This window comes from Balearica regulorum, chromosome 9 (assembly GCF_011004875.1).
Source record: "Balearica regulorum gibbericeps isolate bBalReg1 chromosome 9, bBalReg1.pri, whole genome shotgun sequence".
Taxonomy (NCBI): domain Eukaryota; kingdom Metazoa; phylum Chordata; class Aves; order Gruiformes; family Gruidae; genus Balearica; species Balearica regulorum.
Genome location: NC_046192.1, coordinates 23814312 through 23841214, shown reverse-complemented (window position 1 = coordinate 23841214; position 26903 = coordinate 23814312). Strand labels below are relative to the sequence as shown.

The 26903-nt window shown below is 40.3% G+C and overlaps 1 protein-coding gene across 1 annotated transcript; it reads right to left on the bottom strand.

Annotated features, from left to right (window-relative positions):
* Positions 1–3535: 3535 nt before the first annotated feature.
* On the bottom strand, positions 3536–17327 carry LRRC31 (leucine rich repeat containing 31). Its single transcript, XM_075761866.1, has 10 exons — positions 17011–17327; positions 14567–14824; positions 13146–13295; positions 12545–12712; positions 9919–10086; positions 8879–9046; positions 7944–8111; positions 6656–6823; positions 5308–5475; positions 3536–4133 (listed from the first exon to the last, which is right to left on the bottom strand). The coding sequence occupies exons 1-10, from the start codon at positions 17021–17023 to the stop codon at positions 3814–3816; spliced, it is 1749 nt and encodes a 582-aa protein (XP_075617981.1). The 5' UTR covers positions 17024–17327; the 3' UTR covers positions 3536–3813.
* Between the last annotated feature and the right edge of the window lie 9576 nt (positions 17328–26903).

Here is a 26903-nt window from a genome sequence, read left to right as displayed (position 1 = left end):
TATTTGGGCAGTAAACTGCACAGAGCTCTTTTCATTTACAAGAAGGGCAAATGTGAGCAGAGATAAGTGAGTAGGAGACAAGCAGTATTAAAGCATTTGAATCAGTAAGTGTTACAATGAAAACAGATTATTTTTTTGTTTTTTTGTCAACATTGACTCCAGCTGAATCGGGCAGACTCTGAAATATTCTTAAGATGTCTCATTCTGAATGCATGTTATCTCAAAACATAAAGGCAGTTGATTAACTGCTAATTAATCTAATCTGTAGGAATCTGGTGCAATGAAGCATTCTTTGTTCTGAATCCCAAAGTATTTTACATGCAATTCTTAGAAATCTGTTTTCCTGTCAGTGAGGTACAGCCATATCTAGAGTGAAACAATACTTGTGGCCCCACCTAGTAGCAGTTATTTAATGAGTTTTACATTCAGAAATGATCAGTACCTTGTTTGGAAATATGGAGGAGGATTCCAGGCAGTCAGGATATATGCACTTCTACCAGAACTTGCATTACCATCCTGTCTAACAGAGGTGTAAAAAGCTGTTTTGAAAGTATCTCTACACTTCTGAAAAACTGTTCACTGATGTTTTGACAATCTGTAGTTATAGTATTTTGAATGACTGCAAGCTGTCAAATCCTTAGTGTTATAGCTCATCTCTGAGATAGCTTGGTGAGATAGCTTTGTAAAACACCTGTGTATGACAGGCTTATTTGAAAGCAGAGTCTGCAGAACACAATATCCAGCAATGATTCTGGGTCCTGGCATGTCATAACACCTTTGTTATTCAAAAGAACCATGACAAACACTCCTTACTATAATTCTAGCATACCAAATTTATATGCGACCATATCTTCCCACAGCACTTTACAGATAGCTGTTTGTCCTAGACACTGATGTCCTTCTCTAGTTTTCATTCTGTATTGCTCAATTACTCCTTAAATCCCTCTGAAGTTTTATTTACAGCATACATAAAGCAGAGTGCTGGACTGGGACCAGCCACTGTACAGATCCAAAATGCCCAAGTGGGTGGGAGCAGAACCCTTTATTTAGTTTAATTGGCTGTTTGGAACTGCAGTCCTGCTCTCCCTCCCCTTGTCTGAGTTGCCTCAGAGAAGGTGGTGGCATCCTGAGGGTGGTGGTGAAGGCAGGGTCACTGAGACCCAGCTCTTCCTAGAGCTCCACCTCCAGGTAGTGCTCTCTGAATGCTGCAGCTATATCTGCATCCAGGATATGGATCTTATTTCTGTTTGGCTCTTGAATCAATTGATACTGAAGTCTCATTTATGTGCTTGTCGGCAGGAGACAGCTAGGAGTGCAGAAAAGTGGGATGGTTCGGTTTTGGTTTTCCATTTTACTAGGTAACTGATGTTGTTTTCATTGTTTAGAGGTGTCTTATGAATTTTTTTCACCCTAAGTGAAGGCAAAGAAGAATAGAGAGAAGGATGATTCAGAGACTACCAAGGAGGAAATCACTGGGAGAGAGAGATTTCTGGGAAGACTGACAGATAGGACATTTAGCAGAAGTGATTTAATAAAAGCTTTCTAGTGGCACAATAGATATGACAGCATCATGAGAGGACAAAGGACTGAGAGGAGGATCATGAACAGCAAGTGGAGATGTTGCTAGCAGCGAGTCCATACTGTGCTCTGGAGCTGAGAATGAGGAACTTGACCATAACAAATCAAGAAACCCCAATACTGATGTCCAGATCAGTCAGTAAGATTACAACAGATACTGGAATTAAACATGGGCCAGCTGTTTTACTGAATTAGAGGGAGAGGTTCAAGTGGGAAAGGAGCGATTCAGAGAGAACAGATAAAGGATCAATTTCCCAGTTGAACAAAAGGCAGATTTGAGGAGGAAAGCCACAGGAAAGCAAGTGATTAAGAGGTTGGTGTGTTGCTGTTAAACAGAGATGATGGTATTTCCACATTAGAACAACTCTCCTGGCTTGAGTCACTGCTTGAAAGTCTCTCTTCTTAGCCCTGTATGAAACAGGGGCTCTTTGCTTCATTTCAGAGGTTGAGGATCTCTGCAGAAAATAACTGATCCCACACTGCAGCAATTCCCTGCTACCTCTGACCAAGACACTCCAGTTCATTTCACATTTCTCAGAGATGTGGGAGCCAAGTGCACTGTTCAAGTGGAACTGAAACTGGAACCAGGAAGTCCATGGAGACCCTCACATGAAATCATGGATTAAATGATCAAGAGGTATCAGCACGGCATGGTCAGCTGGTGGTTATAACCCTGACCAGCCAGTTGATGTTGGAAGGGTCACCCAGACTGAAAGCTGAATATTGATCTGCATCTGCAAGGGACAACTTGCTGAGAGGGGTCCTAGCAAGTTAGGAAACTGCCACTGAATGATCCTGTTGTGCCTCTCCTCCAGGAGATTGATGGCAGCATGTAGATATACTCAGGGCTAATTGAGCAGTACTTTATCCCTCAAGCTGCCTCAGGATTTGTCTAAGACTTCTCACTCAGTGGGCAGATCTAATATCTTTACTTCCTAAAATACCTTAGCAATGAATAATCCCACTGCAGTCTTTGAGCTCACGTGTGGGTTAACATGCTCCATGACACGAGTGACTAGGCCAGAATTTGGCTCTGTGTAAGCAACTACAATAAAATGCCAAGTAAGAAATTATCAAATAAAAAAAGGAGGAGCCACTTACATGTCCCAAGCTGGTGCTTTTTCTAACAAGTCCTGGGCACAGAGCAGGGTGCTCTGCTCTTAACTAGAAGCTGCCCTGTGGCTTTGAGTAATAGACTTTGCTTATTTCCTTCATCTTTAAGGTAAGGATAAGAACATTGTCTATGTCACAAGGTGTTGTGAAGGTTAATGGATTAATCTTGAATGCAGGAAGCATTCAAGGCACTGCAAGGACTCCCACTGGCTTTCATATGTTCTAGATCGGACTCTTAGGTCTGGAAGTTTGGTTTCATGCTGGATGTCATAAAAGGGTCTGTACAGAAAGTGCAGTCTTGGTAAGGCTGAAACAGTTCAGGATGCATCCCCGAAGTATCATATCCTAAAGTCTTTTCATAGCCTTATCCAGAACGCTTATAGACAGTTTTGTATCCAAAATCCTTGCTAAGGTAGCAGGACATATCTCTGATTTAACCTACCACAGCATTTCCCTTGCCCCTGAGACCTGCAAAGATACCAATCAACTGTTTCTTACCTTGATTTTATGCTGATTCTGTACACAGGACTCATCTACACTATAAGATAGTATCAAGGGCCAGTGCAGAGGCAGAACAGCTCCTTCTGTATTCTCCTTACTGGACTAATACACAATCCTGAGTTGTTGGGATGCTTTCCAAATCTCACGGTTATGCAGATTTAATGCATTCACAGAGAGACAAAAGTTTTGAGGGAGAAGAAAATAAATTTTAAAATGTAGAGCTTTCAAGTATTTTCAAATTAGAGGCATTTTCATTATGTACATGAGGCCACATTCACACTGCCCACCCAGCTGCACACACCCCGGCTACTTCCCTCCATCGGCAAACCTGCAGTGTGTCCATATGAAATCATGATTGCTCTTTTGACAGTATTCACAACACGAAGATTAAGCGTACCTTGTAGAGTAAGCATGGCCCACAGAATCTGAAAGAATATGTTATTAAATGTAATGATCTACACATGCAGAAGTTAAATAACAGTTTTCTGTAATTGTGGAACTATTTCAAGAGCTCTCATGAGATGAGATTAGTAAAAACTGGGTAGTCTTCTAAGTCAGAGACACATAGTATTTGGTTCATGTCCTGCTTGTGAAAGGCCTTCCAGAAACCTTCAATCTCCATCAACAGTCAAAACGAATGTTTCGTTTGTTGTCTTGATTAAAGCTTTCCAGTCGTTTCCGCTGTGATTCCGAAGGGACCCATCTTTGCATCCCCAGCTCTGCCAAGGCAGGCAGCTTTGTCAGTGCTGCTAACAACTCGCTGAACCACGTCCCACAGTCACGGCAGGACGATGGACGAAGACTGACATCCAGCTCGGAGAGTTCTTTGAATACTGCTAAGCCTTGACAGAAAATGACCCACCCTTCATCAGAGATGTTGTTATTGTAACTCAAATCCAGCTTCCGTAATCTGGCTAGATGACCATCCTGCGTCAGTGACGCTGCAAGAAATTACAGACACAAACACAGCTAATACATCCTGGCAATTGCTTTAAAGGCTTTTAAAATAATACCATATTATTTAAGGCCTTTCAGCAGTCAAAGATTCAACTCCTCAGCAACATAGAATCACTGGCTGTTAACCTCAGAAAGAACGTTTTATCACAGCTGAAGGAGTGTACAACATTTAAAACACAGGCAATTCAAAAGGGACAGAAATATCAGATTAAAATTGTATGGCAACCTGAAAACATTTGAGTCAGTTGGAAGGAGGTCTTATCAAGTGCCAACTAAAAGAGGCAGACAGGCTTTACAGGGAGATTTAGAAAGAGGAAAGCAAAACTAGATGAGGTTGCATAATTACAACAGCCACCTCTCACTGTGGGAGGGTAATGGGCCTAATACACCCTAAAGGGAACTAGAATCCTTAATATATGGTTGGCAAAGGAGACACCCATCAAGGGTAATGTTTGTAAAGTCAAAAATATTCAGGCTTCATCTCACCAGCCTTCAGATGACAGGGCCTTAACAGCTGCTACACAGCTATTGCCAATCTCAGACACTCCAAACCCATAAGTCAGGCCCATAGAATCACAAGAATGACTATAAAATAGCCAGGTTTTTAAAAGGATCCTAGTATTTATTCTTTTGTTGGGTTCCTGTTTTCCAGTATTTCTCAGCAGCTGCTAAGAGGTGGGCTAAAATATTTCTGTTTTAATTCTCCCATAATAGTTTGACTCCAGAAATACACCAAATGGACTGAGAGCTGGTCGTGCCTGTATTACTGGCTGTCAGTATGTACATTTCCCATAAATTACTGAACCCAAAACCAGCAACTGAGCAAAATAAAAGTCCTCAGAGCTTTAAATAATATAAAAATATAAAAAACAGATGCAAAAGCTACATTTTCTAAATGCTGCATTTTTATATTAATAGATAAAATGGATAAAAAATTCTTTGCATTTTTATCCTTTGCAGCTTTTGCACTGTGGATGTACGGGGGGGGGACAGTCTTCAGCAAAATGAAAACCCTTTCTGGGAAAAATACTGCTGTATTTTCCATCATTTAATTTGATTTATGCAAAAACGTGCTCAACCCATGGAACAAGTCCCTTCTGAATTGTGGTCTAAATGCCCTGGCTCCTTGACTGCTAGTAAATACCATGTTATACGTACTTAGAAGTGCCAAATCTTCAGCCACCAAGTTACAGCTGCTCAGTCTTAACACCTGAATCTCCGTTGCAAGCTTTAGTGTTCCCAAAAGCAGCTTTAGGTTCCCACCAACGCACTTATTCCAAGAAAGGTCTAATATCTCCAGTTCAGGAAGGTGAAGGGCAGCCTCGGCTGAAAAGATTAAGACCAGCAACTTCTGCTTACTAAGAGAAAACAACATGGCCTCAATAGACATCTCACCAGCAATTCACCAGTAAATAGGCTCCTAACAGGCTGCCTACTTGTGCTTGGAATAACTTATTTTATCCTAATAAAAGTCAGTCAAAAAATATCTCCTGTGCTCTTTAAAGAATATAAGAAGGGCCTGTCTATAGAATTTTTAAGGACTCTGTGGAGAAGTTTCTTGTCTTTCTGTTTACGTTATTTGCTTGACCTTGTCCCACTGAAGTCAATTTAATATAACAGCTTGTTTTTAAACTATTTTATATCAATTTAAAGACACCAATTTTTTGCTGTGAACTCACTATGCAAGGTGAAATGCTCTGTATCTTTTGACAACACCAATTTCCATGATGTCACTCTTACATAATTGTAATGATATAAATATAGTAGTCTTCCTGCAGGGACCTCAGACCAGTTTAGCTTGCTACTGCTTCTGCTGAAGGCAGTCAAGTTTTACTATAGGTTTCAATGTCACTAGTAAACAGTACAAAATATATTGTAAGTAAGTGCACAATACACAGTAACTAACAGGTCCCCCTGTACTTAGATTTCTTGTGCCATATGGAACGCCTATCAAAGGGATAGTGTAGCCGCTAATCCACTGAGATTTGCAATAAGTAGGCAAAAGAGGCTGAATTTACATATCCTGTGTTAGACTGGACTTTTCTTCTTGGCTGTGCAATACCTTTTCCCCTATTCCTCCACTGCCCTATGCTCAACTCTATCCCAGAAAGTTCTACTGAAACTTTCACCTGCAGTGAGGTGAAAAACATTCAGTGAAAATTTTGCCCCGCTAAACTGCAAATGCAGTGTTACAACCAAACTACAATTACAGCATAATATGAAATCATGTTTTGCTTTCTCTTCCAAAATTAGGGAGTATTCAAAAGCTCTCTATCAGTCAAAGGACTAAAAGGACTTCATCCAGCCAGGTATAATGGGGGAAAACATACAACAGTCTTCCCTTGCAACCAGGTCCCATGAAGCACTAGTTTCCTTACAGGCTTTTTCAGTCGGGACCTGTGGTGTAATGTAACCATGATCTTTGGAGTTCAGCCAGAGGACAATGAAGTGCTTTGTCCCACAAGGATACACAGAGAATAGACACACTTTAAAAAAACATTCCTACCTAGTAATGAAAATGACTCTTTGCCCAAACCACAATTGCTGATGGCCACAGATTTCAACTTTGGTAAAAACCTGAGCCTGCCCAGAAGAGGATCAGATGAGACTCCTACATTTTTATTCGAGGATAAATTCAGCTCTTGAAGACTGGAGAGTAAAGGTATCACCTGGGCTATAAAACATGAAATATTTATTAGACAGTCACCAATCCAGAACAAATATGTAGTTTTATATTTGCCTGAGGTCATTGCTTTTCTTTATAAATCAATCCAAATGTCAAGGCCAAGTTTTGGCACTCAAATTTGCAGTGAGTAATGCTTTAGACCATAAATAGCCTTGTCATTTTCAGTGGGAATGTTTAAGAAATTAGGTATTACATACTGTGTGGAAGGTTGTCAGAACACGGCTTTCTGTTGAAATTTTCTAGGTGAAGTAGGGAATTTAACATTAAATGAGATGGGAGTTATTTCCAAATGTCTTCACTGCTAACTGAAACTCCTTTATGTTAATATTATTACTCTCTATTGGTCAAGAAATTAAAAATAAATCATTATTGCTATTACTAATAGTTAATACTTCCCAATGCTTCATCAGCAGCTTTTCAAATGGCTTGCTTTATCATGGAAAATAAGATGTGGGCAATATAGGGTTTGAGTTATGGGATTTTTTGTTGTTGTTGTTCTAAAGAGTAAAAACCAATGTCAAAAAGTTATGATAATGCACACAGGAAAATAATCTTTCTCACTGATTGAATGGGAAATGTCTTTTTCTTCCCAATAGTATTTATGAGTTGGATCCATTCATCCTGGAGACTGTAGTCTTCAGTTTTTCTATAAAGCACAGAGCAGCAGCAATGCAAGATCTCCTAACATCACTCTCTACTTGACTTAAAGTTCACCAAGGGAATTTTAGGCAGTTACATTTACACGCACATATGTATCTTGGATCTGTGCCAGTTTATACCAGTGGGGAAACTGTCCCTGGATATTTCCAAAATTACTGATTATCGAAAAAAGCAGTACTACATTCCCATCATGGGTCTGAATCATGGAGTATTCAGTTCCTTAGCTCCACATGGGATCAGACACTATGAGATTTCCTTTGATACAGCAAAAAACCCATTCTGTATTGATCAAGAAAGCCATCCTCCACACTGCACTTCCAGAATTGCCTAATGAAAATGTGCTGAGATCTGCTAGACTAGGTTAGATAGATAGAATCTCTTATGCTTTTGAGATATTTTCAGAAGTCACAACCTAGATTCTTAACGGATTTCCTCAACGTGTCCTTACACAAAATGGTCACGTCCTCTTCTGTTACACAGCACTGGTGGAGATCAAGGACTTCGAGATTTTTCAAGCTGGCCAAATGAGCTGTTGAGTATTTAAAGCCACCACCAATTTCTTTGTTACACGATATGTCTAATTTTCTTAACCCAGCAAGGTGCTGTAAAGCAGCATCTGAAATGGAAAAGGGAGCCTGCTGGTTACCAGCTGCTACAATAGCACAGGTCATGGCTTTAGCGTTTATTTACTTTAATGTCAAAGTTTGCACAAGGTATTGCAGGCAAAGCTCTTAGACTAAGCTTCAGCATATAATCACAGCAGACATACAGTAATACCGCAAAGCTTCCCATCCATGCAACTCCATTCTTCTCTGAAAGAGCAGGTGAAGGTGAGGCCAGCTCATCCCTTAGATCCATTCAGTCCTCAGCCTTTTGCCGAAATTACTACTGGATGTGCTAATTAGTGCCAGTTGTTTTGTCTTGTGGATAAGACCTCCACTAGGGAGAGACACAGATAATAAGCCCATTTCATATGGCTTCACTGGACACTCATTAAGTGCTAATGGTGAATTTGGGTTCCCCTCTGAGAGTAGGATTAGCTTGTTAAAAGTGAGCTAGCATGTCTGTGCCCTTGTCTATGTTCTGTCTGGGGAGAGAGGAAGGATGTCCAGAGAGCTATTAATCTACCCTGAGATGTGTCTCAGATAAATGGTGTGGAGGGTGACTCTCCCCACTGACTTTCACATGCTTGAGCTCAGGGAAGATAAATGCTACTCCTGCTGAAAGTCTCTGTAGTCTTTTATCAATCCTCAAACAGCAAATAACGATTGCCCATTAATACTGCCAAACCATCAGCAAAATCCCACCTCATTGCCTTTCTTAAATGGTTTTCAGATGTACAATTTATTCAGAATGAAAGTCTTTCTGAACATAAAGTCTAACCTAAGCCCTGGAGGCTGTCTTGCTTTAATCCACACATGTGCAAGTTCAACTCTTTCAAGCCTGGAACATTTTTCAGATCCTGACCAATAACCTTCATGCTGGAGCCAATGTGTTTGTTGATAGAGAGATCTAATACTTCGAGGTTTGGGATCACATTTAGAATTTCAGCTGGGAAAAAAAGAAAAAGAGAATTGGTAAATGTCTGGAATATATACAGATGAACCCTGGAGAAATATAGCATCATGACAAACAGGAAGAGGTAGGCTGGGTAAGCCTATATGTGTGGTTTAGACTTACCAAGTTCCTGTTTTACCTAAAAAATACAGCAAAACAAGGATTCGATAGGAATCAACAAAATCAGTGAAAAATCTGTATGAAAATAATGCTGAAAAACACAAGGACAGTAATAAAAATACAGGGGAATAAAAAGCAGGAATACAAAGAGAAATAAAAATTTCTAATGAAAAGATATAGGACTGTATGTTGCATATGGGCCATCTTATGCAGTGGAGATGAGAGCACAGGGGCTTGTCTTTAGGGAGAAAATATCTTTTAAACCTCAGAATCAGATCAAAAGACAACACAGGATTAGGCTATAGCGTGAGGAAAGAGGGGAGGGGTGTTCAGTGGTTGCCCTCAGCCTACATTCCCATCCCTCAGGCCTTCCTTCCCATCCCATGGCAAAGTACATATTCAGCTGCTTAATTTTAAACAATGAATGTTGGAAATTCTGGCACACGTGACTTGCTCAGGGTCTCAAAGCATCCAAGCAAATATGGACCACTGAGGCCGCCAGACTGTGGTTTAGCTCTAGCTATTCTTCTTCTCAACCCCACCTCACATGGTAAGAGAGAACTTTCATCTTTGGAAGGAAGTGCATAAAATCCCAATGCTGTGTGGTAAATACCATTATAATGCAGAGCCTGAAATAAATTAACTTTCAACTAATTTGAGCTCAATACAGCCATAATCTAAGTAAGTCAAACAAGGGACATTTCTGTGAAGCCACTTTCTCAGTCTAGCTATGTGGAAACACATACCAAGGGATTCTCCATCCTTTGCCGTGAGGTTACAGTCTGTAATTTTCAGAAATTTTATCTTGCATCCTTTCTGGAGTTTTTTTGTCAGGAGTGATAGTTTTCCACCTATGTTACTGTTCCATGATAAATCCAGTTCTTCAAGTTGAGGAACAATTTCAAATGCCTCTCCTGTAACAGAAGCTAAGATGATCCACTCTAGGTATCAATTTTGGTGCAAGACAAAAATAGAAGTTTTGGATATATTAAAGGGGAAGGTTAGCCACTTAATTCTCAAATGATTATATTTCGTATGGCTTGCCAGGAAAATCAGTGTATGCCATGAATTGTTGCTACTGCAGCAATGTTGTATAAATTCTCACCTTGTCTAAGGATCAATATAGATCACAAGTCATTGTCACAGCACACACAGACTGCTTGGCCATCATTGTAGACCTGTGCCAGGACCCAGAAAGTCTAGTCTATAGGGAAATCAATACAAGTGACAAGTTTGAATTTACTGTCCTGTATAGTTCTGCTCTATTTTATTCCAACAGCCTCTGCACTGTGTCCACAGGTCATTTTGGAGGAGATGAAAGAAGTCCTCTCACAGCTATTTCTGAAACTTAAAAGTTTCATTTCTGACTCACTTCATAAGGAATCAAGATGAGCATTGTTTTAACCCAAACTAACTTTCCCATGATTTCAAGGCAGACAGCACTGATTTTTTTTAGATTCAGAAAAATTGGCCTTATCCAGGCTTGATGCACCTGCAAATGTCAACTGTTAGTGCTTCTTTGTAATACTAACATCCCACTGCAAAAATCCAGCTTCCTGACTTCCTTTGTAGAGGAGAGAGGTAGATGTACATTTGCATAAACTCATTCCCGAGAACAATCAATTAATCAGACCATATGCAAATGCAATTTCAAAGTGTCATACACAAATTTTTGATCTAAAGTCTTGTCATCAACCTAATAACTGACAATTATATTTTAATAATAAAACCCTTTCATGTCTGTGTGTTTTCATAATTAATTCTTCACAAAAGATTTACAATAGAAAAATAATTATTTCTGGTTTTGTAAGTGAATATCCACGTTTGAGAGAAAAGGACATGTCTTAATTTTTATTTTTGCATTTATTTTAAATTATTGCCTCAGTCTTGAATACTGAGCAATGCACTACAGTTGAGAAGTGGTTTTGCCTCTGCAGCATAGCCTGTTTCTATTTGACATGGGGACTGGCATTCCAGACACATTTTCCACCCAGAAGATAAATAAAGGACTATAACTCCAGGAATGGTTTCCTACCACCTCTTGCAGTCACAGCTCTGAGCAATCACATAGGAGAAGTTGATATTATGGTTATATTTGAGGTATTGATTTCTAAAAAGAACTCACTGAGTCCACAAGTGACCACATTTCCACAGATAGATGTGGACATCATAGTCAAACAGGCAGTATTGGCCTAAATAGGCATGCTATTTCCAAAATCACAGGCAAAATCAATGCAAACTGACTGTTACTATTCCACATGTCAAGGGAATTTTCCATTTTGACTAGAAATTCAAGTCCTGTGATCAGTTTTGTGTCTGTCTCAGCAGAGGCCAAGCCAGAAGGAGGCAGGAAAGAGCACAGAAGAACCAGGCAGAATAAATCAGTTGGAAATAGAACCAATAAAACTCAAGAGAAAAAAAGTATGAAAAAAGTGTTTGAAAAAGAATGAAATAAATTTGAAAAAATCTGATAGAAAATGAAACACAGGTTTTAGCCTCATCAGGAATAGACCAATTATTTTCACCAGCTTTTTTAGAGATGTATTTTTCCGCCCCAACAGATAGCATGACCTACTTTTGAGCTACCATCATATATGTAATTTTATTTATGAACCTTTCCTGGAAAAACCCTTGATATGAATGAAATAAAGTCCAGCTTTATAACTCAGACCAGTTTTTAGAACTTGTTAAATAAGCAGTAGGTTTTTTTTAGAATTCCTAGTTGATTGAGTTTGCCCTTCTTTTAGACACGTATCACAGACCTACCCCGAGTAAACTCCAGGTCCAGAGGTAAGTGACTCAGAACCGGAGTACACAACACCACCTTTAAAACCTTTAAATCTCATGCTTTGCAGAAAGCAGGGTTGCAGGCACTCCAAGCAAACAAGTACCCAGAGGAATATGCTTCTCCCAGACTTGCAAAAACAAATTATAAAGCTCCAACTCAGCACTGGTTTTAAGTCTCCTCCAAAACACCATCCATTTTTTTGTGCTGAGCACTGCATCTGTCCTGCAGCACGAAGACTTAAGGTGACCCTATTATGACTGACTCTGTTTCAGTTCTTCTGTCTACCATTAGATATGAAAGCTAGCTAAAAAAAAAGTACTAATCCAAATTGAAAACATGCTTTCCTGCAAATAGGACTGAATTCTGTTCCCTGCTGAATGTGAAACCTTCATGCCCTGAGGAATGAACTCAGCAGAGCTCCTCAAATGTATAAGATCACTCATAAGCCCAGGTTCTTCCTACTGTTTCACAGCAGGAGTTTACATTGCCCAGTGTGGAAGCAGCAGGGGTAGGTGTAGGAAGAGATGAGTTGGATTACATTAGACTCAAGCTGTCTGGAAGTAAATGTAAATGAAATCCTGTACCTAAGGAGGTGACATCCTCAGCTGTCAGCCTGCAGTTGTTAAGTCGAAGGACTTTTAACAGGTTCACATGATGAAGATGAACAGTGAGAGCTTTCAAAGTCCCACCAACACAACCATTCCAGGACAGGCTGATCTCTTCCAGCTCTGGAAGAAACGGCAGTAAGGAAGCTGTAAAAAAAAAGAAAAGAAAAAGCACGTTCTGTCTGCATGTTATCTGCACACCCTGGATGCCAATATGTCTTAATAGAGAGATGCTTTCTATACCCAATACAGCATTATAAAGCCATGACAATTTGTACCTCAGTTTTCTTTACACTCTGTTTCAGTTACAGAGTGTAAGAACATTCATCTGCTTCACAGACCTGTATGACTTTTATATCTATATATATATATTACATAATTTATATAATATATATTATATAAATATGTTAATTTATTAGTTAACATTTGTCAAGGACCTGGGACCACCAGATGACATGTTAAATAAAGCCAGGCCTGTATAAAAGAAAGGGAAGGGAAAAGAGGAGAGTGAATAATTGAATAGGCAAATAAGAATTAAAGAAATGTATGAAGTGACTAGTTGAATAAAATGTGTATTTACCCAGCTCTGTTACATCTGCGGCACTTAATGCACAATTATTTAGATCCAGATTTTTGCTGTTGGGTTTCTTTCCCAGTTTCTGCATAAACTGGTTAAATCTCTGCTCACCAGATGGTGACTCTGCTTCAGAAATGTGATGTGAAAGTCCATCTGAGTAACAAAGAAATAGGGCCCTGGTTACCTCTGCTACTAACACAAAGTGTAAAACCTGTCTGTGGCTGTTGGGTGAATACTTTAGGAAATGAATTAAATGTGTCAGTAAACCAGGCTCTATTTTTGATCAATGTGGACCAATAACCCGAGTGATAAGATCACCATAGATCAGATCACTACAAAGCTCCTGATGCAGAGTGAGAAAAGAATCTCCTATTGCACATTCCCACGCTACCTTATGCCAGTGACTTTGGATATTTGCACCACCAGTTCCAGGACATGAAATTCGTGCAAAACGCTGAACTGCAGCTATTCTGGATGCACAAGTCATATAACCACCTCTGCGTGCCTGCACTGTAGCCACACTGCTGCAATACAGTCTGTACTTGATTAGTTAGCACCGAGTGACCCTACAATTGTGTAGTGAACCTGCTGCTTCCTTCATGACAGCCTGTGTTCATTTTCATACATTGTCTATGTAAGGCAGTTTCTGCTTTTCTTGGCTTTGCAAAGCAACCCCCTCTTACCTTCTTCTTCCATACAGTTTGTACAGCAAGGAAAATCACGTTTACATTCATTGCTAAACCCTTTAACAAATCAGTGATTTCATTTAATGCCTATAGCTGGAAAAAAGCAGCCAAAAATTACACAAAATAGCAATCCCACTCTCTGTAGTTGTCCTCTCATTGTTTCCCCAAACCTACCGAAAACTCTTAGGACAAAGGATGGGTTCTAAGTCTCACCTTCCAGCTCCTTTTTAAAAATAGCCTGATTTTCTCTGGTGTGGATCTAAAGAGTATTCTTGTGTGTGCAAAATAACATACACGATGAATTTCCATTCTCTTCCCCTCCCCCTCAGCAGCGTGAAGTGGTAGGAAACATCTGCTCTTGTTGTCTTCAGATTGCTTTAGCAGCAGGGCAGACAGAGACCAATCTTAAGTACAACAAGCCAAGCTACTGCTCAAAGCTTGGCTTTGAAATCAAATAAGCTCTGCAACTAATGAGCTGACTCCAGCACTGACCTCTCACATTGGAGATCAAGAGAGAGGTCACCCAAAAGCTTTATCCCTCCTCAGCAACATGGATCCCACTCCTTGCTTGGCACCTATCAAATTAGAGGGCACATCCTTGTCAATGTTCCAATCAGAAGCAAATCCTGGCTAAAGGATAAACTACAGGCAGCAAAATACAGCATTTTGGCTATCAAGAAAGTAACTGATTTTCTATGAAATTAAAATATATACACATGCACATTGTACCAGCATTACCTTCTACAGAGAGATCTTGCTTCTCACTCTGATCATCAGCTCCAGAGTTGTTTACTTCTGTTTCTTCAATTTCCCTTCTGTCCTTGCCTTCAGACTTCCCAAAGTCAAAGCCCCTGAAGAATTTTTTGATGGCTGAAGGCTGCTCTTTTCTTTTTCCAGAAGAGGACCTCTTCCCTTGGAACTGTTTTATAACAAAGTCAAATGGGGAATTCCTTGGGATGTCCTCTTCCTGCTTATCCTGGCCGCTCTGAATGTCATCTTTCAGGGGATGAGCAGACATAGAAGGAATTAAGTTTAGTAACATTTACTCTTGCTTACCCACTTTCATAATGGCAGATGCAGTGAGAATTCCCTGCCATTCCCTCCACTCTATATCAGAAAAGCACTGTTCAGTGGACCAGACTCTGAACTCATTTCTTCTCCTTCAAAAGGAACTGGTAATGCCCAGTATTTGCACAGCAGACTCAGTGGTCCCAGTTCTCAGTGGTACAAGCACCACTCTGCTGCCTTGTTAATGCAGACTGCTCCTAAGCCCACCCCGCCTGGCGCTGAAGGGCTAACCTACTGCTTCCCCCCTCACTTAATCCCCAGGTTTAGTTCAGAATCTTGTGGTCACATTAAAGAAGCAAGGCTGAGATGTCCCTGTTCTGAGGGGAAACCAGGTTAAGTTTGGCACCAAAGTGATTCTTCATGCCAAAGACCAGCCTGGCAGTCAGGAAGGTGAGAGGAGGAGGTGTGCAACAGGGAGTACAAGGACATCCTTGCCTGAACGATGTCACAGGCTCCCAAGTTCAGGGTGGAACACACAAATGAAACCCCATTAACCTTAAAGCAAAGCTGAAGTGATAGTGCAGAAAACAACCAGCTATGAACACTGGGAGTGTGCCAATGCTGGAAGAAAACAAGCCCCCCAGACAGCTTGTTTGGTACAGTTCAGTACTACAGTGACCACAGTTTCAGTGGCTAATTCACAGGTAAATTAAAGTTTGACTTTATAATAATTTATACACATTCTTTCCTTATTGCTGTTTATACTACAGAAGCTATAGCATCATCTGGTGACTGTGAAGCTTCTTTGTTTTTCTCTAAACATTAATGATCTTTCTTTAGTTTGAATTCTAGCATTCTTCCTCACACACATGTTTTTAACTGTGCACTCAGTCATAACAACTAAGCAGACATTCATTGACTTTTGCTTTGTGAGGACTACGTGGAAAACCCAGCCAGCAGCCAAAACAACCACACAGCTCTTTGCTCATGCTGGGGGCGAGAATCGAAAAGAAAAAGGAAAAAATCATGGGTTGAGATAAGGACAGTTTAATAGGATAGAAAAGGAAGATTATGACAATGATAATAATAATGATAAAAGAATATACAAAACAAGTGATGCACCACACAGTTGCTCAACACCCAAAAGCAATGCTCAGCTAGTTCCTGAGCCACTCCGCCTCCCAGCAAACCCCTCAGTTATGTATTGAGCATGACATCACATGGTATGGAATATCCCTTTGGCCACTTTGGGTCAGCTGCCCTGGCTGTGTCCCCTCCCAGCTTCTTGGGTGCCCCCCACCTTCTTCTTGGCTGGGCAGTACAGGAAGCCGAAAAGTCCTTGACTGGTTGGCACCAACTAAAACATCAGTGTGTTATCAACATTATTCTCATCCTAAATCCAAACCGTAGCACTATACCGGCTGCTAGGAAGAAAATTAACTCTATCCCAGCCGAAACCAAGACAGGTACATATTGAGTACTACTGTGTGCCCTTGACTGCAGGGGGAATGACCTGTGCTCAGACCTTGATCCTGTAATACACCAGACCTCATGAACGGATTTCTGTGCTCACACAGATTCCCTCTCCCTCAGTACAGACTCTCACACAGAACTCATTCCACAATTCTCCATCATCCATAGAGCACATGATCTCGATCATTTTAACAATCAGCTGTTATATATAATGTCACTGGCACCAATTTTCCAAAAAACAAAAATACGTTAAGAAGTATCAGTAACCCTATAATTTTCACAGATGATAGCAAGAGATAGCTCAAAGGGAAAATGTCAAGATAAAGCAAATGTAGTTTTTATATACACATGCTTTTATTTTTGTGTGTATGCGTATATATATAAATGTGGGTATATATGCAGATATATTTATATATATGTATGTAAATTTTCATATTGTGTTGGAAGTTATCTGCCATGATACAAGTGTTCAAGGGCAGAGCACTTGAAAATGCATCAGAAAAGCTAATGCATTGTTTAAAGTCTTGTTCTAAATAGCTGTATTTCTTATGAGTAAAGTACAAAAATTATACAAAACAATGTACATAGCAGTTTAATAGGACAGAAAAAGAAGATAATTTGCTGAGCTGTAAAGCAATGCTCGTTACCCTGGCTGTGTTTTCATGCTGTAGAACAGTATTACTTTAAACAAAGAAGCATACCTGTCTCTTCCATTGGTACACTTGAGGATCTGTTTCACCTTGTACAGCACTTTCAGGGCTTGCAGAAGTGAGCCATGACATGAAAACAAAACCGCACTTCTTTCCCTAGCAGGACTTTGCACGTACTTTTCTTCCAAGAGTTTCTATCTTCATCAGTTTGATAGCAGCAGCTCTGCACAAGTGGCTTGTGGGCTCTTTCCTGAGGCCTCTGATCCTCTGTGCTGTCTCCCGACGTCAGCCCACTGTCCTTGGCCTCTCTTTTCTGTGGGTGGCTGAGAAGTCCATTTAAATGCTCTGATCATGTCCCAGCTTAGATCACTCACAAGGCAGAAATCAGGAAGTGGCAGCACAGACTTCGATACTGCACGCTAACCACTGCATGTCCCTGAAACAGCTGTTGTTAGAAGAGGCTGAGTCACCTTATAGATCAGGTTACAAGACTACCTGAAGAAAAGCTCTTTGTTTTCCCACCCCTTTTGTCCATACTGGTCAGAAATACTGCCGGAGGCTGAGCAAAGCCCTGCTGTCGGCAAGATGTTGCATAGTTCAGTAAGAAAAAACAATACAGAGGACTAGCGCACTCCTGTCCCTTTTAGGGCAACGGGAGATAGGAGAGGTCCTACTGCATCATCGGTACAATCTGCTCGTAGGCAACAGCATGATACAACATTAGGATGTGATAATTTGATAAATCATATCTCTTTAGCTTTAATGTTTTTTTTAATCTATGAGGACTTCACTTTTGTAGACTAAACCAACCAAAGTCTTCTTGTCTCCCCTCACATGGCAAACATTCGATTTCTTTTATCATTTCCTGCTCAGCTTTGTCTGCACCTGTTGCAATATAATTTATACTTCCTTAAATACAAGGGACCATCCACCGACATGTATACACTAAAGACATATGCAAACTGGAGTGCTCTTGGTGGGGAATGATAAAGCTGGTCAACAAAACTAACGATTCCTTTGAAAGCAGCTGAGCAGACACCAGCCATGAGGACAGGCTTGACTCAGTGTGTCAACATACAAATGATTCAGACAGGGTGGAATGAGGCACCAGGTGCTGCTAGGAGCCAACAGGATAAGATTAAGTGAAGGAAAACTTAAAGTGAACATCAGGAAAATCCCCCTGCCCATGAGAATTACCATGCTGGGAGACATTTGCAGTTGGAAAAAATGCACAAAAACACTGTGATGAGCCATCTTTGCCTGCAGGACTGAAGGGCACATTTCTATGACCAAACAGAAAGGATCTCCAAGTTGGTTTTAGAATTTTCTGACACCAGGAGTGGCTCTCCTCTCCCAATTTCTGAAACTAGCACCTCACTATAGACCTGTAGCCACTGGAAAAGATCACCTCCCTGTGTGCTAATTCACTTCATGTGTTCAGGCATCTCAGCTATGCAGACAGTCGAAAACCCCAAGCATTTCTGTCAGTAAGGAACTCATTCAATTTGACAGCTCTTTTCCACTTTACTTGTGCTTAACAAAGGAGCGGCCAAGGATGAAATGGAGACAAGGCAATCCGTGTTTGTGAATGTGTGCCAGGCTGTGCTGGCTCCAGACACTCGATGCCCACTGCAGTTCAATGGAAATATCTGATAATCTCTGCTCTCTGGAACTGGGGAAATCCTTAAGCATGTTAAGCACTGATTACAGTGGTTAGGCTGGGCTAACTTAAATGCTCTGACATCAGTGTGTTAGGTGATGTGTTGCCCATTCAGAAATTCTTTCACCACTTTAGGCAGTTGAATGATAGTGAAAATACCTCATGGCACCGTGACAGCATCCCTGTAATCCCATGAGAAGAGAATAGCAGTTTTGCATTGACCTAGTTTCTTCTTCCTAGAAAGCAAATCTTTTCCTTTCTTTACAGCAGCTATGAGGGAAGAGGGGACAGCAGGGTTATCAAAGCAAAGCAGGATAACTAGAGCAAGGCAGCTGCACTGGGCTGAAAACTTGAGCATTACTTTGCAATAGCCTAGGCTGTGCTACGACCATGCAATATATCATGACAGCCAGGCCCAGCCAGGTCCCCGTTAAATGCCAGACTGGGCCTCGCTGCATCAGTTGCTGTCTCCTCCATGGCATTCTGAACACGTGTCCTGCTCCTGCCTCGCGGACCTGTGCATCTGCTTCTTGCAGTACGTCATGGACAGCACAGGGCAGGCTTAGCTTTTGGAGTTTAAAAATAATAAACGCCTTCTCCTTTCTATCCAGTTAAATGGTTTGTGACCATCTGCCGAGTGCTCAGTGTCACACTTGTTTATATCTACTCTTCCCTCTGTGTAGACCTGGGGCAAGGTTAGGAACAGAACCAATTTTGGAACAAAATAGTTAAAGTTGCATCCCACGCAGCATCCACTGGTGAGAGATTAATGTGGATTTTTGTACTTTGCCTCATTGTGCCTCCTTAATCCGGCATATATTCCAAAGAAATAATGCCATTAGAGGATTAGTGCCACAAGTTCATTTGAAAAAAAGGATTTGCAAACACTGAAATCCTATATTCTATGTACTTAATCACCGAGTATCATTTTGGGGATTTCCTCTCCCTTTAGTAGTGTCTCTTTCAATGAAACCCAAGCAAAGCAGCAACACTGTTTGGATGGCCCTTATTATCCATTAAAGGAAAACAAACCCCCAAGCATCCGGTTAAAATAATACAGTATCTAAACACACTGGACCAAAACCATCCTTGCTGTTGTACAATCAATGCAGTTATACCTCTGTGGGCTTCTCTTGCTTGGCTCGACTTGTTGCAAGCTGCCTAGATGAAGTGGGCCATTGCATGGGCCAAGAAATTGCTTGGGGTGGCAAAATGCTTATTGCCCCATTGCTGACCTTGCCAGTGCCAGGTGACTTGCTCTTGGGCTGTGCTGACTCAGAATTCCTGTGCCAGGGGCTGCTGCCAAATGAGGGAAGGGGAAGTACTGGGTTCACTGCCCTCATCTTTCCCAGCCAGGTACATCAAACCATGCTCTCCACAGCTCTCTCCATCCTTTCCCTCCTGCTCTATCTCCTCCCTTCATCCTCTCACTTTGACACAGTTCTGACCCCTTATAACCGAGGCAGCAAAATTCAATCTTGCCTACACAGCTGTGAAGCCTTCAGCAGGCACTTGATGGTATGTTGCTAGCACCACAGTATCTGTGTCATCCATTTATTTGATGTTGACTCTCTTTACACCTAGGCAATTCACAGAGCAGCAGGGATTGGCTTTAAGGCCAGACAAAAATCTTCAGAAGAGACTGCCCACATGACGGGCTGGAAGGACCATTCCCCGAGGATGAACGAATAAATGCAGCTGAACTCACTAGGGGAAGTGCTCTGCAGAACCTGCAGAATTAGGAAACGTTGCTTAGTCCTCCAGGTAGAGCTCGGCAGTGTGCTGCCATCTGGATAAACACTTTTTCCTTATATTCTTTTGAACTCAGCAATATTGTGCAACACTGACAATTCCCTGGAGCAAACTCATTCCAGACTTCCCTGCGCTGAGATCAGTGTGCATGCCTGAGGATTCAATTTGGTCCAAATTATCTATCCTCATCATTTCCCACAAAATAAATATTTGACCTTCTAATTTTAATAGATCACCAGCCTACAGTAGTTCCTGAGGCAGCTCTTTGAAATACATTTCACTGGGTTATGAAAACTAAATCCAACCCCCTCATTCCGTATTTATGTACAACCATAGACTGATCACAGGAGGGGTTTGAAGAGGCACTGAGAACATACAAAACCAGCTAAAACCTCAGGTTCAGAAACACACACGCCTCTGAGAAATCTTAAACAGTCTCCTAAGCTCAGTGAGATTTTTCAAGGGTGGAAAGGCTGAGGAAGATTTTGGTATTTCACTGTACTTTAACACTTTAAAACATAACAAAAAGTAGTTATGAAACTCTGGTGCTAGCAGGCAAAGGTGGGCTCTGCCTGACCTGAAGGGGCTGCACACTTGGCAGGACAGTCTTGCAAGTGCTTGTGCTGGATGAACTGGTCGTGAGCAGAGGTGTGTGATGGCCCCTGTTGCCACTGATTTATTAGTTATAAGAATTTTAACCTCACATATACCAGCATGAGCTGCTAAACATGAACTGTAGAATTCTAAAAAATATTCTTTTCCTCAATACCAGAATTTACGTTACCGACTATGAAATAATAGCAATGATAAGTAGATTTTTCCAACTACTATCTCATATTGAATATGTATTTTGATTTCCATAAGGAGCATGACTAAAAGATCTATTGCAGCAAATGTATATTTAGATCCTCAATGCAGGTGTTTTTAACACTCTGATATTGAGTTACTCTTTTTTAAATGGAACTACACACATACAAACTTAATGTTTCATTCTCTATTACAATATACTAGTCTGATGGAGAAGATTTTCAGGCTGGAAAATTCTTTTTGGTTGAATTTATGCCAGGATTAATCCCCTTTCAGTTAATCATTCACATGAATGGGTAATCTGCAGAGTTCATGCGAGGCCTGCAAACTATATTAATTACTAGAAACCTAATTAGACATCAACAGAGTCAAAGGATCAGTGTTACTTCCATACGGTACCATCTGGTACAATGGGTCTGGATAGTTCAGCAAAACTCCCCACTGCATTCTGTGGAACTTCAACCTGAGTATGTGTTGCCAGAGAGAGTAAGTTTATATTGATATATGAGCTGGTTGTAAAGTATCTGACTCCCTGTATTTCTAGCTGTTATTTCAAAAGTTAGTTCAAAAAAGTGTATTTAATCAACAATCTTCTTTTTGAATGCGATACCACTGCAATCATAATTTGCCTTTCCACACCCAAAACCACCCTAAATCCATACACAGGCTAATGAAAAAAATCTCCAAACAAGCAAATATGAAGATATGCCATAAAATAATTTAAAGATAATAAGTGTGTGTATTGTCATTTGCTTTGTTACTTAATACTTCAATGTACAAAGGTATGTCCAGAGTGAAAAGAGTGAAATTCCATAGATGACATACAATGGTAGAGTGCAGCTTCCATTACCTCTAGTGTGCACGTGTGGAAATGGTAATATAATTTTACCAACTGATTTGCTCTTTCAGCATGCAGCTGGTTTGAAAATTTTGACCAAAATATTTCAGTCCTGTTAGCCAAACAAAAAATCAGGTCTTTGAAAACTCAACTTGTATGGTTTTAAATCCAGACCTTTCCAAACACTTTGATTCAGGGAAACATAAAATCCAGGCTTCTTTCAACGTACAATGTTTGGTCAATTTACTTTTCCAAGGAACTTAATGGTTAGCCATATTTCATCATTTAGATTCACACATTGGCTTTTGGAATTGAGATCAGCCACGCTAAGTAAAATTCAGTAGCTTCAGTTTTTGTCCCTGTTTGGGTCTAGTTCTCTCTGATTAATTCCCAGATTTCCTCTGGGAGTGAGACAGCTGTGCAATCCACCTAGTCTCTCTAAATTTCTCTCAAGAGCTGTGGTAAATGTAATGCCTTTCCATTGAACAGCCAATTGAGTTAAAACCTGTTACCTTTCCAGTGAGTATTTGCTGATTTGGTCAGTATGTATTTAGTACAGGTGAACACCAAAGTTGGGCACTTCCCTATTCAGTGTTGTGAAACTCAAGAAGGAACTAGAGCACCTACCCCGCAACCAAGGAAAGGGCTGAGAAGTGGAAAAAAATTTGAACTCCCAAGGAGTGCTATAGCTTAAAGGACATTCTGCATACCCAGGATGTCAAATGATTACAGCGACACTGAAATGCAGCTTGGCCCATTTCCTTCTCTAGCTATTTTTCAATTTCTTGTGAGTGAACCCAAAGGCAAGATCCCACATGTTTCTAAGACAGCTGTGCCACTCTAGAGTCTGGTCATTGTTTCCAATCCCAGGGTTCAAGGTCACCATTTCTTTGTCAAGCTGATTCTTGGGATTCACAGCCTACCGGTCCCAGAGCGCCCAACCCATCCACCAGATCACCCTGTTCCTTTACCTATGCTGTCAGTTGTGGGCACGCTACTCTTCTCGTTTAAATCTTTTGGGGAAAACATAGAAGGAAGTGATGTTTAGCTAAATAATTTGATATGTCTGAAAACACATTTCATTTTTGAAAAAGACAGGGTGATCTGTGATAAAGGAGACATTTGCCAAGTTCTGTATCAGTCTAGCTCATTTCATTACACAGAAATAAGTCTCCATTGAAGTGTATCTTGCTTCAGTGAACTTCATAAGGAGAAGAAATAAGGATTAACACTCTTTCACAGATTCCTCACCTATGACAGACATTGTTTAGAAACAGTGGATTAAAACCTGCTTAGACTCTTGTTTAGCAGGTTCTCTACTTATACAAATCCATTTCAGCATAGCATTTTGGTAAACAGCATAATTTTTGAACTGTAATAAATTCGTCTAATACAATTTTTTGCTTTCCATTTTGAAGACCACAAACCCCATCAGCTGAGCCATGTCTGTTACTGATTTTGTCAAAAGGGAACAAAGTTCTGACCCAACTCAGTGCTGACAAAATCTCAGGTGACAATGGTAAGACGAGATCTACCTTAGCGCATGGAGATGATTCCACACTGCTAACCCCTTCTGACACTTCAGGAATTGTGAAAGATGTGACAGTAGTGTCCATTACTTTTGAAATTAATTGAGAAAGAGAGCCTCCTTATTCTTAATTCAGCTTTAGAATAGTACATAAACTGCCAGAAACTTGGGGTTTTGGTAGCATTCTTGTGGTCCATGATGAAGTGATGCTCTCTTGGGGTATCCTATACTAGATGGATAAATCCCAGTTTTAAGATTTCTGCACTGCACAGAGGTAACCCCAGGCAATAAGTCTGGGTAAGAGTGTACGGAATGTGGTGTGACTCCAGCTCTATCTTTCGCATTAGTATGTATCTGGTGTCAGTAGCTCAGGCTACAAACACCAGATACTGGGTGGGAGCTCTTGGGCTACAGTTATCCCCTTTGCACAGAGGAATCTGAGTGTCAGTGTTTCCTCACCCTCAGATTCCTCTGTGCAAAGGCGATAACGTGGGACTACACTGTCCTAAACCACCTTAACTAACAGTGATACTAATTGACAGACCAAGGCCCAGATCAATTTAATATACGCTACTTTGTTCTATTCATAACTCATATCCTACGCTCCTCTCTCTCCCTCCTTTGCTGCTTTGCCATTTTTCCTATTGGTGAAGGTGACCAGCAGAAACAGGACCGCTGAGAGACACACAGACCACTGCGTGATTCAGAAATACAACCCATCCTGATGCCCATGAAATCCAGTCAAGAACAACTAGATCTTCTCCAGAGAGGGATCTTTAAAGCATTGTTATGTATTGTGGTTGTCACACGTCTCTACAGCATGCAGCAATCCTGCTTCTGTGCCAGAAACCAAAGGCTAGATGCCAGGGGTCTTGCGAAGTAGTGTGCTCTCTCTCCAAACTTCCCTCATTAGGTAAACCAGGAAAAAATAAATATATATGCTTATTATATTGCCGATTTTGTTTCTACCTTAGGAAGTAATTTTTCCTGGTATTAAGCATTTTGAGGTTTTCTTGAAATGTGATTCACATGGACTAAAACATCTGATGAAAAATGGATGCTGATGCAAGAGTTTGTTTTTAATTTATTTGGGCAACCTCATATCGTACAAAGCATCTGCTTCAGCCTCACCCAGACAGTCTTGAAAAATCCCAGCAGAGGAACTTTTTTCAAGACTGTATCTACTCAGTACATTTCAAGTCACAAGCTTCTGTAGGCATTTATGGACCGAGTGGACTGAACACCAGCTGAAAATTATCTTTAAGCCTAGAATGCTCCTTTGATTCCTTGTCTGCCTGCACACGCAAAAATTTGGACAATCATATGAAAATTATTCTCAGGTTATTTTAGCTGGTCTCTAATTATTTTTACTAAAGGAAGCCCTAAAATTATTTTTAAAACCTAGTATTGGAATTGTTTTTAAACAATGATTCCGGGTGTGATTTTCTTCTTTGTAAAGAAGGTCCAGACAGCAGTAAAGTAGCCATGATAGCATTTACAACAAAAATATTTAGAAAGTCACAGTCACGTTTAAAAAAATGTAAAAATAATCCCACATAGATGCTATATATGCATTTTGTGTTACATCATAAAACAATAGTTTGTTTTCTGCAAGGACGTGCTGAACTATAGCAGAATTACATCCTTTTGCTAATGATAACACTTCCCTGAGAGTGATTTTCAGTACACGAGTCCGTTTTCTCCCAATTTAGGCATTGTGGTAGCATTTGAGAGAGGACAAGGAGCAATTTGTTGTTGCAATGAGCACTTGATGAACTTTAGGCAAGCAAATAAAGGATTAACAAACATCAACCCTGACATCCCATCAGCTGACATGGATATTAGAAGAAACTCACCACTCCCTGACATTTTAAAATCTGCCATTTACTAGGCATTCATTCTGAGAGTTAACTCACTGACAGTGAGAATTAAAGAGTAAATTGCCAGCTTGAGCAGTATAACCATCTGATCCCTGTGTTAGCCTCACAATATGCTTAACAGGATTTCCATCTTCTAGTTCCCCCCAATCCAATCTGATACACAGTTCTGGGATAACACAGTTCTGGGGCAACTGCTTACCAATGGCTGGAAGTACGGCCTTCCTAAAAATCAGTATAAATCAGCAACACAACACATGAGAGCTAGGCAATTGTTAACCTTCTCTCATTTTTCTTGTTGGAACAGGAAGATTTTAAGTGAATGCATCAAGCATCTTAAAAGCTAACAACAGCTTAGCAGGTTAAATGTGAAATAGGTTTATCAGATCAGTGTAGTGCTCTTCATGTAATTATGTTTTTACAGCCCGGTTAGGGGATGGTATTGGAGAAGGGCTTGTGATGTCAGAGTGGGTAGGGCTTAGAAACAGGGATGAGGGCTAATCAAGATAAGTTCAATTTGTATTTAAGGTAAAGTCAGCGTTAGTTAAGGCAGTTCTTGACATGTTAATCTTGATGTGTTTTAAAAGCTGCCAATCACATTACTGAGGCAGCTTGAAAGGAAGACTTATAGTGAAGGCACATACTCTCAGATGTCCATGGTGTCTTCATTTTACCCGAAACTAAGGTCTTCACAATAGATGTAAGTATACATGAAACAAAATGTGCTAGTTTTTTGAATGTAAATGGTGACGCAACATCTGCTAAGCAATACCAAGAGGTGTATGATTTTTCAGATTTTGATAGGAAAGACTTATCTCATGACAGAAAGCAGACTTCTTCATGGTGTTTTTCCTTAAGAGCAGCACTGGACCGCAGAGAGTAAAGTTAGGGATAGGCAGGGGTGATGATACAGAAAAAGTAATGTATGTGATTAACTATGTTGTGACTTCTCAGCAATCTACTACATGTATTCTTTCAGGTAAGTAATCCTGGATATTCAGGCGTAAACGCTGTATATTCTATGACATAAACCTGATTAATTTGGAAACATTTAAAGATCTATTTCACAAATGGAGGATTTTACTTTGGGAAGACTTATCATTGCATATTCAGCATTTTTCTAGAAAACTTTGGATACAGATTGAGTTGCTTAATGTACATGCACAAATGTTTCTTGTCTAACTGTACCAAAATATTCTTAAAAGCTAACTGGCTGTTAATATATATAGCTTAATCTTTGTGTTATTTTATCTTTTTAAAGTACAACAGAAAAACCCCAATAATTTACAGATACTTCCTGGAGCAGTGGATTTTCTAAATCAGTGAGCTATCAGAATTAATCAAGGCTATAATCACACAGATATATTTGGCTGTTTTAGTCTGACGTACCTATGTTAGATTTTTCCTAATTAAAATTTTGCTTGTGTGCGTAGCCATCATAACAAACCCCAGCGCCAGTAGCTTTGTGGAACACCAATGTAT

Bases quoted from the DNA above. Each gene is read 5' to 3' on its own strand.
- LRRC31 (XM_075761866.1), bottom strand. The intron at 10,087-12,544 runs GTACAGGATTTC...CTTCTGTTACAG, and splicing joins TGAGGATGTCACCTCCTTAG to GAGAGGCATTTGAAATTGTT. The intron at 8,112-8,878 runs GTTAGACTTTAT...TTTCCATTTCAG, and splicing joins AGACAGCCTCCAGGGCTTAG to ATGCTGCTTTACAGCACCTT.